General features: G+C 40.7%; 1 protein-coding gene across 5 annotated transcripts in view; it reads left to right on the forward strand.

Annotated features, from left to right (window-relative positions):
- Positions 1-14,529, forward strand: part of LOC124048371 (ankyrin repeat and fibronectin type-III domain-containing protein 1) — a 287,118-nt gene that overhangs the window by 19,255 nt on the left and 253,334 nt on the right. For 3 of the 5 annotated variants that reach the window (XM_046369082.1, XM_046369084.1, XM_046369085.1), the window contains exon 1: positions 11,569-11,948. The exons of the other annotated variants lie outside the window; for them this stretch is intronic. In XM_046369082.1, the coding sequence (XP_046225038.1) occupies positions 11,830-11,948 (119 nt within the window). In that variant the 5' untranslated portion in view covers positions 11,569-11,829. Of the gene's footprint in view, positions 1-11,568; positions 11,949-14,529 lie in introns of those variants that run through there. 5 annotated transcript variants of the gene reach the window in all.

Genomic DNA, 14,529 nt, shown 5'->3' on the forward strand with positions numbered 1-14,529 from the left:
AGTGATAGTGAAAAAAATACTATGATCAAAATCTCTCTCTCTCTATTGCTTCTCCATTTTTGATTAAATAAATTAGTTCAAAACTGTTAAACTACTGTCTTTCTCTCTCTGAGTCAACTACTTACCACATTTAATGCACTGCAGCTCTAGCTAGCTTTAGCTTATGCTTGTAGTACTAAATTAATTATCTCGTCCTTTGATTGGGTGAACAACATGCCAGTTCATGCTGCAAGAGCTCTAAGACTTTAGACGACGTCCTCCGGAAGTTGTCATAATTACTGTGTAAGTCTATGGAAAGGGGTGACAACCATGAGCCTCCTAGGTTTTGCATTGAAGTCAGTGTACCCAGAGGAGGATGGAAACTAGCTAGACCTTCATTGAAAAACAGTGTCTTTTAACCTCTTGCTCCTACCTGACACGCAGGCGTCCCATCTAGACATCTGGAAATGCAAATGCGCTACGCTAAATGCTAATAGCACTCGTTAAAACTCAAACGTTCATTAAAATACACATGCAGGGTAATGAATTATAGCTACTCTCGTTGTGAATCCAGGCAACAAGTCTGCATGAGCATGAGAAGCTATTATCTGATAGCATGTAACACCCCAAAAGACCCGCAGGGGACGTAAACAAAATAATTAGCATAGTCGGCACTACACAAAACGCACAAATAAAATATAAAACATTCATTACCTTTGACCATCTTCTTTGTTGGCACTCCTAGATGTCCCATAAACACTATTGGGTCTTTTTTTTTCTCGATTAAATCGGTCCATATATAGCCTAGATATCGATCTATGTAGACTGTGTGATCAACGTAAAAAATAGCGTTTTATAACGTAACGTCATTTTTTATTATTAAAAAAGTCGACGATAAACTTTCACAAAACACTTCGAAATACTTTTGTAATGCAACTTTAGGTATTAGTAAACGTTAATAAGCGATCAAATTGATCACGAGGCGATGTATATTCTATATCTGTACATCTGGAAATAATGTCCGGGTAAATCTCAACCAAAATATCCGGTCGGAGACCTGAAGAAATGGGCTGTCTCTTGTTCGTTTGACCAAGAAACAAAGCCTAGGCAAATGACAAGACTGTTGACATCGTGTGGAAGCTGTAGGTAATTGCAACCTCGGCCCCATTTAATGTGGTTCACCTTTATCAATCGGTTGAAGTGGCGCATGGATATATTTTTCCATTTTCAGTGATCAGATTTTCCTGCACTTTTCGATGAAACACACGTTCTGTTATAGTCACAGCCGTGATTTAACCAGTTTTATAAACGTCTGAGTGTTTTCTATCCACACATACAAATCATATGCATATACTATATTCCTGGCATGAGTAGCAGGGTGCTGAAATGTTGCGCGATTTTTAACAGAATGTTCGAAAAAGTAGGGGGTAGGAGTAACAGGTTAATCAATTATTTGGTGACGTGAATATATTCAGTATAGTTTTTTCTAAAAAGGATACGTTTAAAAAAAATGAAATTCACTGAGAGGGATGGTCCTCCCCTATTATGTAACATTATCACTCCAGTGTCCCTGCACATTATAAATATGGTACTGGAACTGACTGACCCTGCGTGTGTGTGTGTGTGTGTGTGTGTGTGTGTGTGTGTGTGTGTGTGTGTGTGTGTGTGTGTGTGTGTGTGTGTGTGTGTGTGTGTGTGTGTGTGTGTGTGTGTGTGTGTGTGTGTGTGTGTGTGTGTGTGTGTGTGTGTGTGTGTGTGTGTGTGTGTATATTATGTTTACTTACTTTCTCGTGTTTTCTTATTTTCATTTCTTGTGTGTTTTTTTCTACCTTATTTGGTTTTTAGTATTATATTGTTATTGATTACTTCATTGATTTAGAGCTTGCAAGAAAGGCATTTCACTGTACTTGTGCAATGACAAAGGATATACATTATGTAGGGGATGGAGTATGGTCTGCTGCCAACTCATCCCTAATTGCAGTCTGAAGACAAACTGCATCTAACTTGATAGTTCCAGCCCAACTCTCCCTGTTGCCAGCTTGGCCTATGAAACCATTTTTGTGATTCATTCCCTAAAATGCTAGACTGGGAGACTCTCTTATTCAGTGTACTTTGCATTAAACACACTGTCTCCCTCATCCATTGCAAATATACTACTTTTTCACAAACAAACATATACACACACGCACGCACGCACGCACGCACGCACGCACGCACGCACGCACACACACACACACACACACACACACACACACACACACACACACACACACACACAGACATTGACTTCAATGGAGGCTCCTCAGAGGAGGATGGGAGGACCAATCTACTCAGTGAATTCTGAAGAAAAAAATATGCAAACAGTTATTGATTTTAGATAAAACTATACTTAATATAGATTAAAACTATACTTAATATAGATTAGGCCCTAATCTATGGATTTCACATGACTGGGAATACAGATATGTTCCTCATTATCGGCCTCAGGATGTTGTCACGGTATTTGTGTGCATTCAAATTACTACGGACAATGAACACAAATGCAATTGTGTTCATTGTCTGTAGCTTATGCCTGCCCATACCATAACCCCACTGCCACCATGTGGCACTCTGTTCACAACGTTGACATGAGCAAGCCGCTCGCCCCCACAACACCATGTGAGGCTGGTTGGACGTACTGCCAAATTCTCTAAAACGACGTTGGCTGCAACATATGGTGGAGAAATGAACATTCAATTCTCTGGCAACCGCTCTGGTGGACATTCCTGGAGTCAGCATGCCAATTGCATGCTCCCTCAAAACTGGAGACATCTGCACATTTTCGAGTGGTCTTTTATTGTCCCCAGCACAAGGAGCACCTGTGTACAGATCATGCTGTTGAATCAGCTTCTTGATATGCCACACCTGTCAGGTGGATGGATTATCTTGGCAAAGGAGAAATGCTCACTAACAGGGATGTAAGCAAATTTGTGCACAACATTTAAGTTAAATACTTTTTTTGTGCTAACATTTCTGTGATCTTTGATTTCAGCTCATGTATATTCACGTCACCAAATAACTGATTAAAACACACTGTTTTACAATGAATGTCTACAGTAGCCTCAACAGCACTTTCTGGGGTACCACCATGGTGTAGCTGGAGGACAGTTTTTTCCATCCACCTCTGGTTACATTGACTTCAATAAAAACCAAGGAGGCTCATGGTTCTCACCAACTTCCATAGACTTGCACAGTAATTATTACAACTTCCGGAGGACGTCCAGAGAATAAATATAGTAGTGAAAGCATAAGCTACAGCTAGCTAGTACTGCAGTGCGTAACATGTGGTGACTAGTTGCTTCAAAGAGAGAGAGAGACAATAGCTGAACAGGTTTGAACAACTTCATTTTTTTAAACTCTCACTTACTTAGCTAGCTAATGAAGCTTGCTAATTTAGCCTACTCAAACACCTGTCTTAAGGGGCGGCAGGGTAGCCTAGTGGTTAGAGCATTGGATGAGTAACTGAAAGGTTGCAAGTTCAAATCCCCGAGCTGACAAGGTACAAAATCTGTCGTTCTGCCCCTGAACAGGCAGTTAACCCACTGTTCCTAGGCCGTCATTGAAAATAAGAATTTGTTCTTAACTGACTTGCCTAGTAAAATAAAGGTCAAATTAAAAAAAAAAATAACATACTGGAATGCTATTCATGTTAGCTAGCTAACTAAGGCTATCCAACACCAGAATGCTTCCATGGCAATGTAAGCTTTTGGTTTAACTGCTAAACTACTTGCTGTACACTATACTGCGGGTTTACTAACGCGTTAGTTCTGATAGCTATGTTGATTATGACGTTAGCTAATATGTTGATAACGATGCAGGCTGTGTTTAGCAGTTATGGTAATATTTTTTCCCCTGGTTACAGACAGCTGTTGTGTTGTGCACTGAAGTTCACAAGCAAAGGGAAAAGTGTAGACGCAAAAAAAGGAATTATACAAGGAGCAAAGTGATCATACTGTTTGTTTGTGGCTGCTTTGAAAGTGAACTCTGTGTGCAGGTGATGTATTCATTCCGTCGATTTCTGTTGAAAAACATTTCTTAAACGGAAGCAAACGGAACAAAACTGGGATAGACAACTCTTGTTTTAGTTGCTAAACGGAGACGTTTGGATTAATGATTACACCCGAGATCAGCTAGATGCAGGCAAGAGTGTGCAAGGCATTATGGAATGTGTCACTGTCTGTCACCTTCATTACTCCAATTTGTCTCTCGACATGTACAGTACACTACGTTATAAACATTCATTCGTAGGCTAGGTTGTAGCCACCTCATGCTGGGTGTAGGAGAAATGTGAGTGTCATGTAGTAGTCTAAACCTATCGCTGTTACATTGAACTGGGTGAATGGAATATGAATGACAGTCATCCAATATGGTGTAATAGAAATAAGGCCAAGCACATAAAAAAATATGAAACGGCACCGACCGCCACTGATTGACTTCCCATCTTTGTTTCTCACCACAATTTATTCTCTTTCACTTAATCAGTCTTTCTGTGCCGTTGCTTCTCTCGCTCGCTCTCTCGCTCCCTCGCTCGCTCTTTCTCTCTGTAATGATTTACCTGGCCCTGGGTGATTGGCTTCAAGTCTGCTGTTGGCTGAGGGCTGTGATCTCTCCCCAGGGTCCTGTTTGCTGACGTCAGGCTAGATTAATACATGCAGCGCTCTGCTTTCCTCTCCCCAGGTCTACCGAGCATTGTGTTCTCACAGACCAGACCTGCTGATCAATAGGCTATACTGCTGGGAGCAAGGCAGTGGGGTTCACATGTTTCACATGCATACTCACACTGACAATATCCTGGTAACACTGTATTTCGATCATATCATCATGCATTATAATTGCAGGTTACTTTGAGGTAAAGGGTTCTATGGTATAATAAATAATGATTGAGCAAATACATATGGGTCTTTCTATAAACTAGGGTACCAGTGAGGAGTTCCTGCACGGGACAACTTGTTACAGCTCTTCATAAGTTATTGATAATAAATGGCCAATTGCTTTCATGATATAAGGGGGGTGATCATAGCTATATTCAATACAATTCACAAGTTGATTTAGAACCTATGTTTAAGCCTTTATCATGGTTGGTGTCTTGATTTTGTCCAAAATCTCTGTGACGTAAAACATAACTTTGCCGTCCTTGCATTTGTGGCTGTGTAAGTTGTCATTATATCATATATTAAGCATTAATAATTCAATTCTATATAGAACTTGAACCCTGTAAGAATCCTTAATCTAGCTGTAGGACAGTGTTTTGGATAGAGATGTCAGAAATGCAGTGTAACTACCTAACAGTTCGTGTCTCCTTATATTACGGGGTAAAAACAGTTTTCATGGAGACAAATCCAAAATAATTAATGTGAAACTGTTTTGGCCCACGACCCCATTTTGTTATTTGAACATTCTCGCGACAGCCAATGACAGCCAATGTTAACTTTTTTATTTGGGGCTATTGAAAAAAACATTCTAACAGTATTTCTGATTGTCTTCTCAACTCACCATCACATACTTTGAATGTGGGGCTAAGACAGTCAATTGCAAATGACTCTGACCTTAACCTAAACCAAATATCGATCCAGGTTGGATGTGACAGCAGAGATGAAGCTCCGCCGCGACATGCACCAAGCACACCCATCTCATTAGTGGTGGTGAGATAAGATACATAATGTATCGACACGCCTCATCTCTGCCGTCACGTCCAACCTGGATCGATATTTGGTTGTCATTCAGACGGGAGCACTGGATCCAGCTTCACACAGATAAGAGCTGGCAAGGTTAACATGACTTTCATGATGCTTTCAAGACACCTGAGAACACCTGAGAAATATGAGGTAAAATCATGATGTCAGTGATATTCAGGTCAGAGTTCCCCAGTTGGAATTCTGAGTTGGATGACCGTTCAAAACTATTTTTTCCCAGTCTGAGCTAGTTTTTTTCAGAGTTCCTTGTTGTCTTGAACACACTGAACTCGGAAGTCTGAGATTTCAATCGCCAGTTGTACAGTGTTTCCTCCGACACATTGGTGCGGCCCGGCTTCCTGGTTAAGCGAGCAGTTTGTCAAGAAGCAGTGTGGATTGGCAGGGTCGTGTTTCAGAGAATGCATGGCAGGAGTTGCAGCGATGGGACAACACTGTAACTACCAATTGGATATCATGAAAAAACTCAGTTGTTCACAATTCCTGATATTTAGTCCTCGTTAAAATTCCCTGTCTTAGGTCAGTTAGGAGGGACCTACCTGAAGTTGTCCAAAAGAAACTCATGTTTTCGTGGCAAAACATTTCCCACTTGGAGTAAACGGTTGCCGTTACGAAACCTTTTGCTACAGTGCAAAACATTTTGCAACAGTGTCTGAATAGTGAATACACCATAGGGACGTCAAACAGGTATGCACTTGGCCCTAGCCAGGACCATACCATTACCAAATTGACGATTACAACCAATAAATTGGTTCCACAATGTACAAGGCAATTTCCCTATCCTTCAATACACGGGAAAATGTGTTTGTCAATCAGACTTAATCATAACATTTCATCATTATTTCACAAACGGAACACTTTCAATAAATGTCTCTCAACTCTCATTACTGACTCCCAATCATGGCGCGCCGGCCACGTATTTCTATACGCTCTTATTGGGGGAAAAAGAGAAGAGAAGATGAGAGGGGAAAGGGTTAGAATGCAATCAATAAACACAGAGTGTATCTGCTCCTCAGACTGTAAAGCCTCTCCCCTCCTCTCTTATGAATGGATTTTTTAAAGAGTTCACGCTCCTCAAAGATGAATGCTGGGGCTTCACTTAGTGATTCTGGCAGACCCTCTTTGCTTCTTTCCATTATTGATGGGATGTTTTTAGAGTTTTTATAGAGATCCTCCAGACATGGGGAGTTAGGTAAGACTGGAAATCAGGCAGGTCCACTCGTGTGTGTGTGTGTGTGTGTGTGTGTGTGTGTGTGTGTGTGTGTGTGTGTGTGTGTGTGTGTGTGTGTGTGTGTGTGTGTGTGTGTGTGTGTGTGTGTGTGTGTGTGTGTGTGTGTGTGTGTGTGTGTGTGTGTGTGTGTGTGTGTGTGTGTGTGTGTGTGAGAGAGAAAGAGAGAGGGTGGGAGGGAGGGAGGAAGGAAGGGAGAGTACATGGCAGCAAATAGATGCTGCACTAGTTCTGGGCGCTCTAAAAACAGAGCGAGAGAGAGAGAAACCTCCGTACCCAACTGAACACAGCACCCACTCTCTCTCCTCCATCTCTCTGTCTCTCCCCCTCCATCCTTCTCTCCCTCCATCTCTCTATCTCCACTGAAGTACTATAATGAAGAATGGAGCTTCCCTTCAATTACATTTCCATTCACTCACAATGGAAAACTCTTTCAAAACGACCACATTCACACATTCCCGCTTCTATTTAAAGAAGCGGGAAGATGGTTGAATTATTGGTTAGATCCAGTTCCACTGTCCTATTAGATTGTGAAAGCTGCGTAGTGCAATCACACTAATACCACATCAACACGGCAAACACAGCGAAGCACTAAAAAAAAAAACACACATATAAGAGGAAGAATCATTGTAAACTATTTTCCATATGTCTGCTGGTATTCTCTCTGTCTATTTGCTTTAAAGGAGAGAGTGTTATTTTCAACCTTGTGGAAACAGCACGGAGAACATACATGAGCCTTAAAACATCATTCCATAGAAAATGGGGGTGATTTCACCAGAACCGTCACTGTTGGATCCCTCGTTTCATCCACATTTGACGGTATCATGTGGATAATCCTAATCCATGTGGATACAGTATTGTGTTAGGGATTAAGAGGTAAGACTGTAAGTAGAGGTCTTTTTAAGATAGAATGTGAGGATATGTGGAGGATCTTTGCCACCACAGAGCCACATAAAGACGAATCAGCATCATAAGGCATTATAATGACCACTGAGTTACATATGGTCTAATGTTGTTATGGTCTAATGTTGTTATGGTCTAATGGTCTAATGTTGTTATGGTCTAATGGTCTAATGTTGTTATGGTCTAATGGTCTAATGTTGTTATGGTCTAATGTTGTTATGGTCTAATGTTGTTATGGTCTAATGTTTGTCTATGGTCTAATGTTGTTATGGTCTAATGGTCTAATGTTATGTCTATGGTCTAATGGTCTAATGTTGTTATGGTCTAATGTTGTTATGGTCTAAGATCTAATGGTCTAATGTTATGGTCTAATGCTTTTATGATCTAATGGTCTAATGTTGTTATGGTCTAATGGTCTAATGTTGTTATGGTCTAATGGTCTAATGTTGTTATGGTCTAATGTTGTTATGATCTAATGGTCTAATGTTGTTATGGTCTAATGTTGTTATGGTCTAATGGTCTAATGTTGTTATGGTCTAATGTTGTTATGGTCTAATGGTCTAATGTTGTTATGGTCTAATGGTCTAATGTTGTTATGGTCTAATGGTCTAATGTTGTTATGGTCTAATGTTGTTATGATCTAATGTTGTTATGGTCTAATGTTGTTATGGTCTAATGTTGTTATGGTCTAATGTTGTTATGGTCTAATGTTGTTATGGTCTAATGTTGTTATGGTCTAATGGTCTAATGTTGTTATGGTCTAATGGTCTAATATTGTTATGGTCTAATGTTGTTATGGTCTAATGTTGTTATGGTCTAATGTTGTTAATGGTCTAATGTTGTTATGGTCTAATGGTCTAATGTTCTTATGGTCTAATGTTGTTATGATCTAATGGTCTAATGGTCTAATGTTGTTATGTTTTATGGTCTAATGTTTGGTCTAATGGTCTAATGTTGTTATGGTCTAATGGTCTAAATGGTCTAAATGGTCTAATGCAAAACATTTTGTTATGGTCTAATGTTAATGTTATGGTCTAAATGGTCTAATGGTCTAATGTTGTTATGGTCTAATGGTCTAATGTTGTTATGGTCTAATGGTCTAATGTTGTTATGTTCTTATGGTCTAATGGTCTAATGGTCTAATTGTTATGGTCTAATGGTCTAATGTTTTATGATCTAATGGTCTAATGTTGTTATGGTCTAATGTTGTTATGGTCTAATGTTGTTATGTCTAATCTAAGTTTAATGGTCTAATGTTATTTATGGTCTAATGTTGTCTAAATGGTCTAATGGTCTATTGTTATGGTCTAATGTTGTTATGTCTAATGTTGTTATGGTCTAATGTTGTTATGGTCTAATGGTCTAATGTTGTTATGGTCTAATGGTCTAATGTTCTAATGGTCTAATGTTGTTATGGTCTAATGTTGTTATGTTCTAATGTTGTTATGTTCTAATGTTGTTATGGTCTAATGGTCTAATGTTGTTATGGTCTAATGTTATTATGATCTAATGGTCTAATGGTCTAATGTTGTTATGGTTAATGGTCTATGTTCTAATGGTTATGGTCTAATGGTCTAATGTTATGGTCTAATGGTCTAATGTTGTTATGGTCTAATGTTGTTATGGTCTAATGGTCTAATGTTGTTATGGTCTAATGGTCTAATGTTGTTATGGTCTAATGTTGTTATGGTCTAATGTTGTTATGGTCTAATGTGTTATGTTAATGGTCTAATGTTGTTATGGATGGTCTAATGTTGTTATGGTCTAAATGGTCTAATGTTGTTATGGTCTAATGGTCTAATGTATGTTATGATCTAATGTTGTTATGGTCTAATGTTGTTATGGTCTAATGTTGTTATGGTCTAATGTTGTTATGGTCTAATGTTGTATGGTCTAATGGTGTTATGGTCTAATGGTCTAATGCTGTTATGATCTAAATGGTCTAATGCTAATGTTATGATCTAATGTTGTTACGATCTAATGTTGTTATGATCTAATTGTCTAATGTTGTTATGGTCTAATGGTCTAATGTTGTTATGATCTAATGTAATGGTCTAATGTTGTTATGGTCTAATGTTGTTATGGTCTAATGTTGTTATGGTCTAAATGGTCTAATGGTCTAATTGTTATGATCTAATGTTTGATTATGATCTAATGTTGTTATGATTGTCTATGTTGTTATGGTCTAATGGTCTGTTATGGTCTAATGGTCTAATGTTGTTATGGTCTAATGTTGTTATGGTCTAATGGTCTAATGTTGGATCTAATGTTGTTTATCTAATGTTGTTAGAATGGTAATGCTGTTATGGTCAATGGTCATGATGGTCTAATGTTGTTATGGTCTAATGGTCTAATGTTGTTATCGTAGGTATGCACACATGACTGTAAGTCGCTTTGGATAAAAGCGTCTGCTAAATGGCATATATTATTATTATATTATAAGACCTACTGTATTTAGTATTATTATGCATTATAAACTGGGTGGTTCGAGCCCTGAATTCTGATTGGCTGACAACCATGGTATATCAGACCATTTGACAAAACATTTATTTTTACTGCTTTAATTACACTGGTAACCAGTTTATAATAGCAATAAGGCACCTCGGGGGTTTGTGACATATGGCCAATATACCACGGCTAAGGTCTGTGTCCAGGCACTCCGCGTTGCGTCGTGCATAAGCCAGCCCTTAGCCGTGGTGTATTGGCCATATAACAAACCTCCTCGGTCCTTATTGCTTAAGTATACCACAGGTATGACAAAACATTTATTTTTACAGCTTTAATTACATTGTTAACCAGTTTATAATAGCAATTAGGCACCTCAGGAGTTTGTGGAATATTGCCAATATACAGTATCATGGCTAAGGGCTGCATACAGGCACTCCGCATTGCATTGTGCGTAAGAACTGCCCTTAGCTGTGGTATATTGACCATATACCACACCCTCTCTGGCCTTATTCCTTAATTATAACCACCAACGAGCTACATAGTGCTTGGTCAACATTGTAAAAAATATTTTTGTTGACATTCAGATACTACACTCCTGTAGTTATGAAATTAAACTGGCAGTGAATGCACTGGCCCAATCACGTGTCCATATCCACTGGGCTTCATTTGCTATTTTTCACCCATTCATATTTCTAAGTATGTATGTACAGAATGTGCTGATATTCACATGGTCCAAATTCACAGAGGTGCCTTTCGAAGCAGAGAACTGTAAGAATTGGGGGAGAGGCATCTTTGCTGCAGGGGGCCATATGTTACCTAAATGGGAATTCTACGTGATCACACAGAGCGAGAGAGCGAGTGTACACGGCAGCAGATAGATGCTGCACTAGTTCTGGGCGCTCTAAAAACAGAGAGAGAGAGAGAGACCTCCGTACCCAACTGAAAGCAGCACACACATCTCTCTCTCCTCCATTTCTCTCTATCTCCCCCTCCATTCGTCTCTCTCCCCCTCCATCCCTTTCTCTCTCCGTCTCTCTATTTCCACTGCGGAGGCTAACAGCAGGGGTACTCTCTTCTGCTGTGGCGATTGGAAGCCAGTTACAAACGCTGCTATTTTGTGTGTTCGCTGCACTGAGCGCAGGAGCACTGCCAGGAGAGAGAGAGAGAGAGAGAGAGAGAGAGAGAGAGAGAGAGAGAGAGAGAGAGAGAGAGAGAGAGAGAGAGAGAGAGAGAGAGAGAGAGAGAGAGAGAGAGAGAGAGAGAGAGAGAGAGAGAGAGAGAGAGAGAGAGAGGGGAGTGTTTGGCTACTTCTGCTGTGTATTCTTCTTCTCCGTCTGATAGGATGAGGAAGAGGATGCAGCCGTGAATACTGACTTAACAACTGTATGAGGAGACCTGACAGGTAGACCACAGCCTCTCAGAGGGGTGTGGCCGCACCCATTGAGGGCGTGTCTGACTGGAATCTCTGGACCTTCATCTAGGCTGTCCATTTGTCAGTCTTTAAAGAAGAACGAACAAAGGCAGTGCCGAGGGGCGGCGACTATGGCGAGTTTTGGGAAACTTACGGACTACTTCAACCGTCGTAAGTCCCGCGAGGAGCTGAGGGGGGGCAGGAGCTCACGGAGGAGCGGCAGCTACTGCTGTACGGTGGCGGAGGCCAGGTAATGACACTCACCAGTGTGTGTGCATGAGTATGCATGAGTGACAGGGGTGTGTGTTTACCTTGGTGTGTTTATGTGCGTACCTTCGTCTGTGACGGTATGCCATGAGTAACATATATGGGAGTGCCATATGGTTGTTGTTTTTTGCAATAAGATCCTCCTTTGAGATGAACAGACCAATCTCAACCAGAACTGTAACTGCATAACGGTATCACACGGGGTATCAGTAAATATGTTTGCATCCAATCTTTTTTTTATGCAAGTGACTGGTACCTGTTGGACAACAAACAATGACAGGCCTGATGGAAACACAACAATCGTCTCTAAAACTTTCTAAATATCGAAAGAACAAAATACGCTAGACGGAGATTTTATGTCGGTGAACCAGATCATGCGACAAATGGCTGTGGAAACGGTTTCCTGCGATAGTTGGTATAGAATAACCATGATGTCACTGCAAACTTGCAGTCACGCGATGCTATGCTGTGTGGTCCTTCCAGTACGGCTTGGAAAAGCATGCCAAGTTTATTAGGCTACAGATGAAATAAATTAGGATGAACTTCAGAGGCCGGTGAAAGTGCACGGTGATGAGCTTGATGCTCCTTTCCAATAAATATCAAGGGTCTTAATAATGTTGGTGACATGATGATTGGTGATTGGCTGCCAATTGACACGTAAAAATGATTTCACTCTCATCTAGAGTGCTTCTACACCTGCATTGCTTGCTGTTTGGGGTTTTAGGCTGGGTTTCTGTACAGCACTTTGACATATCAGCTGATGTAAGAAGGGCTTTATAAATACATTTTGATTTGATTTGATCTATAATCTCATGTTGCCTAGTCTTTGTGCTATATCTGCGAGCTGTTGGCTAGACTGCACATGCGAAGACCAGAGTGGGAACATTTGCTGTTTATCACAGATTATTTTGTGCCAAAACCATTGACAGAGTTAGAAATGGAATGGAAACACATAGAACTTCTATTTTTATTCAGTAAATAAAAAAGTATTCAACAGTGCTTTTTCTGTGCACTACGTTATTAAAGACAGCTTCAATTCTCAAGAAGCCCGTTTGATGGAAACAGACCGCTGCTGATAAAATGTGCATATTTTTTGTGTGAATATTAGAATATTCGCTTGAAAATCTGTCAACGAATTGATTCACCATAGGTTGCCCTAGAAGGAGAGGCAACGGGGGGGGGGGGCAAGTCAAGGATGTCCCTAATCGCTCCTGAGTTAGTGACCAAATGTATATATTTAACCATGCAAAATGTAATATATTTCTGTTTGGTCAGGCGTCTGAAGAGACCTCTAAACAATTCAGATCAAGTCTGAGAAATGTACGTTTGTAACGTCGTCTACTCAGCCAAACGCGGAGTCTGCAAGAGTAGGCCGCAGCAAACCCGCGCCTTCTCCTGATTCACCCCCGCCACCGGATGCTGCGGCTAATGTCGGCCCCGTGGGAACACTGACTGTGGAGCTGCTACAATCTGTGATGGGCACCCTCAAAACCGAAAAACCAAAATATTTTCGGTAAAATTGACACTCTCTCTACCAATCTCAGGTCAGAGATATCAATGGTCAAAGACGAGCTTAAAAAAATCTATCGAGGGTAAACAGAATAAGCTTGACAAACACGGAGCGGCCTTATCGGAGCTGGAACGCAGTGCTACAGACCACAGCCCTCGCATTAGCGAGCTAGGGGCTAACATTCGCTCATTAACAAGTAGGGTAGCATACAACAACAATAGATGTGAAGATATGGAAAGTACAATGCGGAGGAACAACAGGTGTCTTCTGGGAATACCGGAGGGAGTGGAGGACCCAAGACCGACGGAGTTCATGGCCAAGCTGCTTCAGGAGCTGCTCGGCCTGGAGGAGAAGCTGCTGCTAGACCGGGCCCACCGCAGCCTGCATAGCCGACCCCGGGATGGAGAACCTCCGCGACCATTTGTCATCAGGGTGCATTTCTTTCACATCCACCATGACATACTGAGGAGATCGGGAGAAGCATCTCCTCTCCTCTACAAGGGTAAAAGAGTCTCGATATTTGCGTACTACACCACGGCTGTGGCTAAGAAAGCGGCTGTTGTACTGCATGGTGTGGAACAAATGGTTGGTTAGCTGGTCTTGTTAGCAGGCTAGTTAGCAGGCCGGCTGGCAGACTGGTTGGATAGCGAAGCCAACTTTGCTGGGTTCATTGACACTTGAATGTTGTTCTTTTTCTTCTTTTCATTTCCAACCCATGTTGGTGAGTATACAGTTGACTCCCCACTATAATGTGATACAATGCAGATATGCACAAATATATATTATTTATTCCACTCACATTATTGCTTTTTATTTGTATCATTACTATTTTATTTCGATCTAAGCCACCATTCATGGTTCAGTCGCAGTTTTACTACTTTTATTGGTCTTAAACCTTTCTTAACTGAGGTTAGTTTTCCTTAGACTCTTACTGGGGACCGATCTTTGCATGTTTGGTTTACTCTGGTTAAATGGTCACAAATCTCAGGTAGCACAGAGTAAGAGTATGTAACGGCGTTCTTCGTTTGTCGAAAGAGAGTCGGACCGAAATGCA

This window comes from Oncorhynchus gorbuscha, linkage group LG11 (assembly GCF_021184085.1).
Source record: "Oncorhynchus gorbuscha isolate QuinsamMale2020 ecotype Even-year linkage group LG11, OgorEven_v1.0, whole genome shotgun sequence".
NCBI classification, from domain to species: domain Eukaryota; kingdom Metazoa; phylum Chordata; class Actinopteri; order Salmoniformes; family Salmonidae; genus Oncorhynchus; species Oncorhynchus gorbuscha.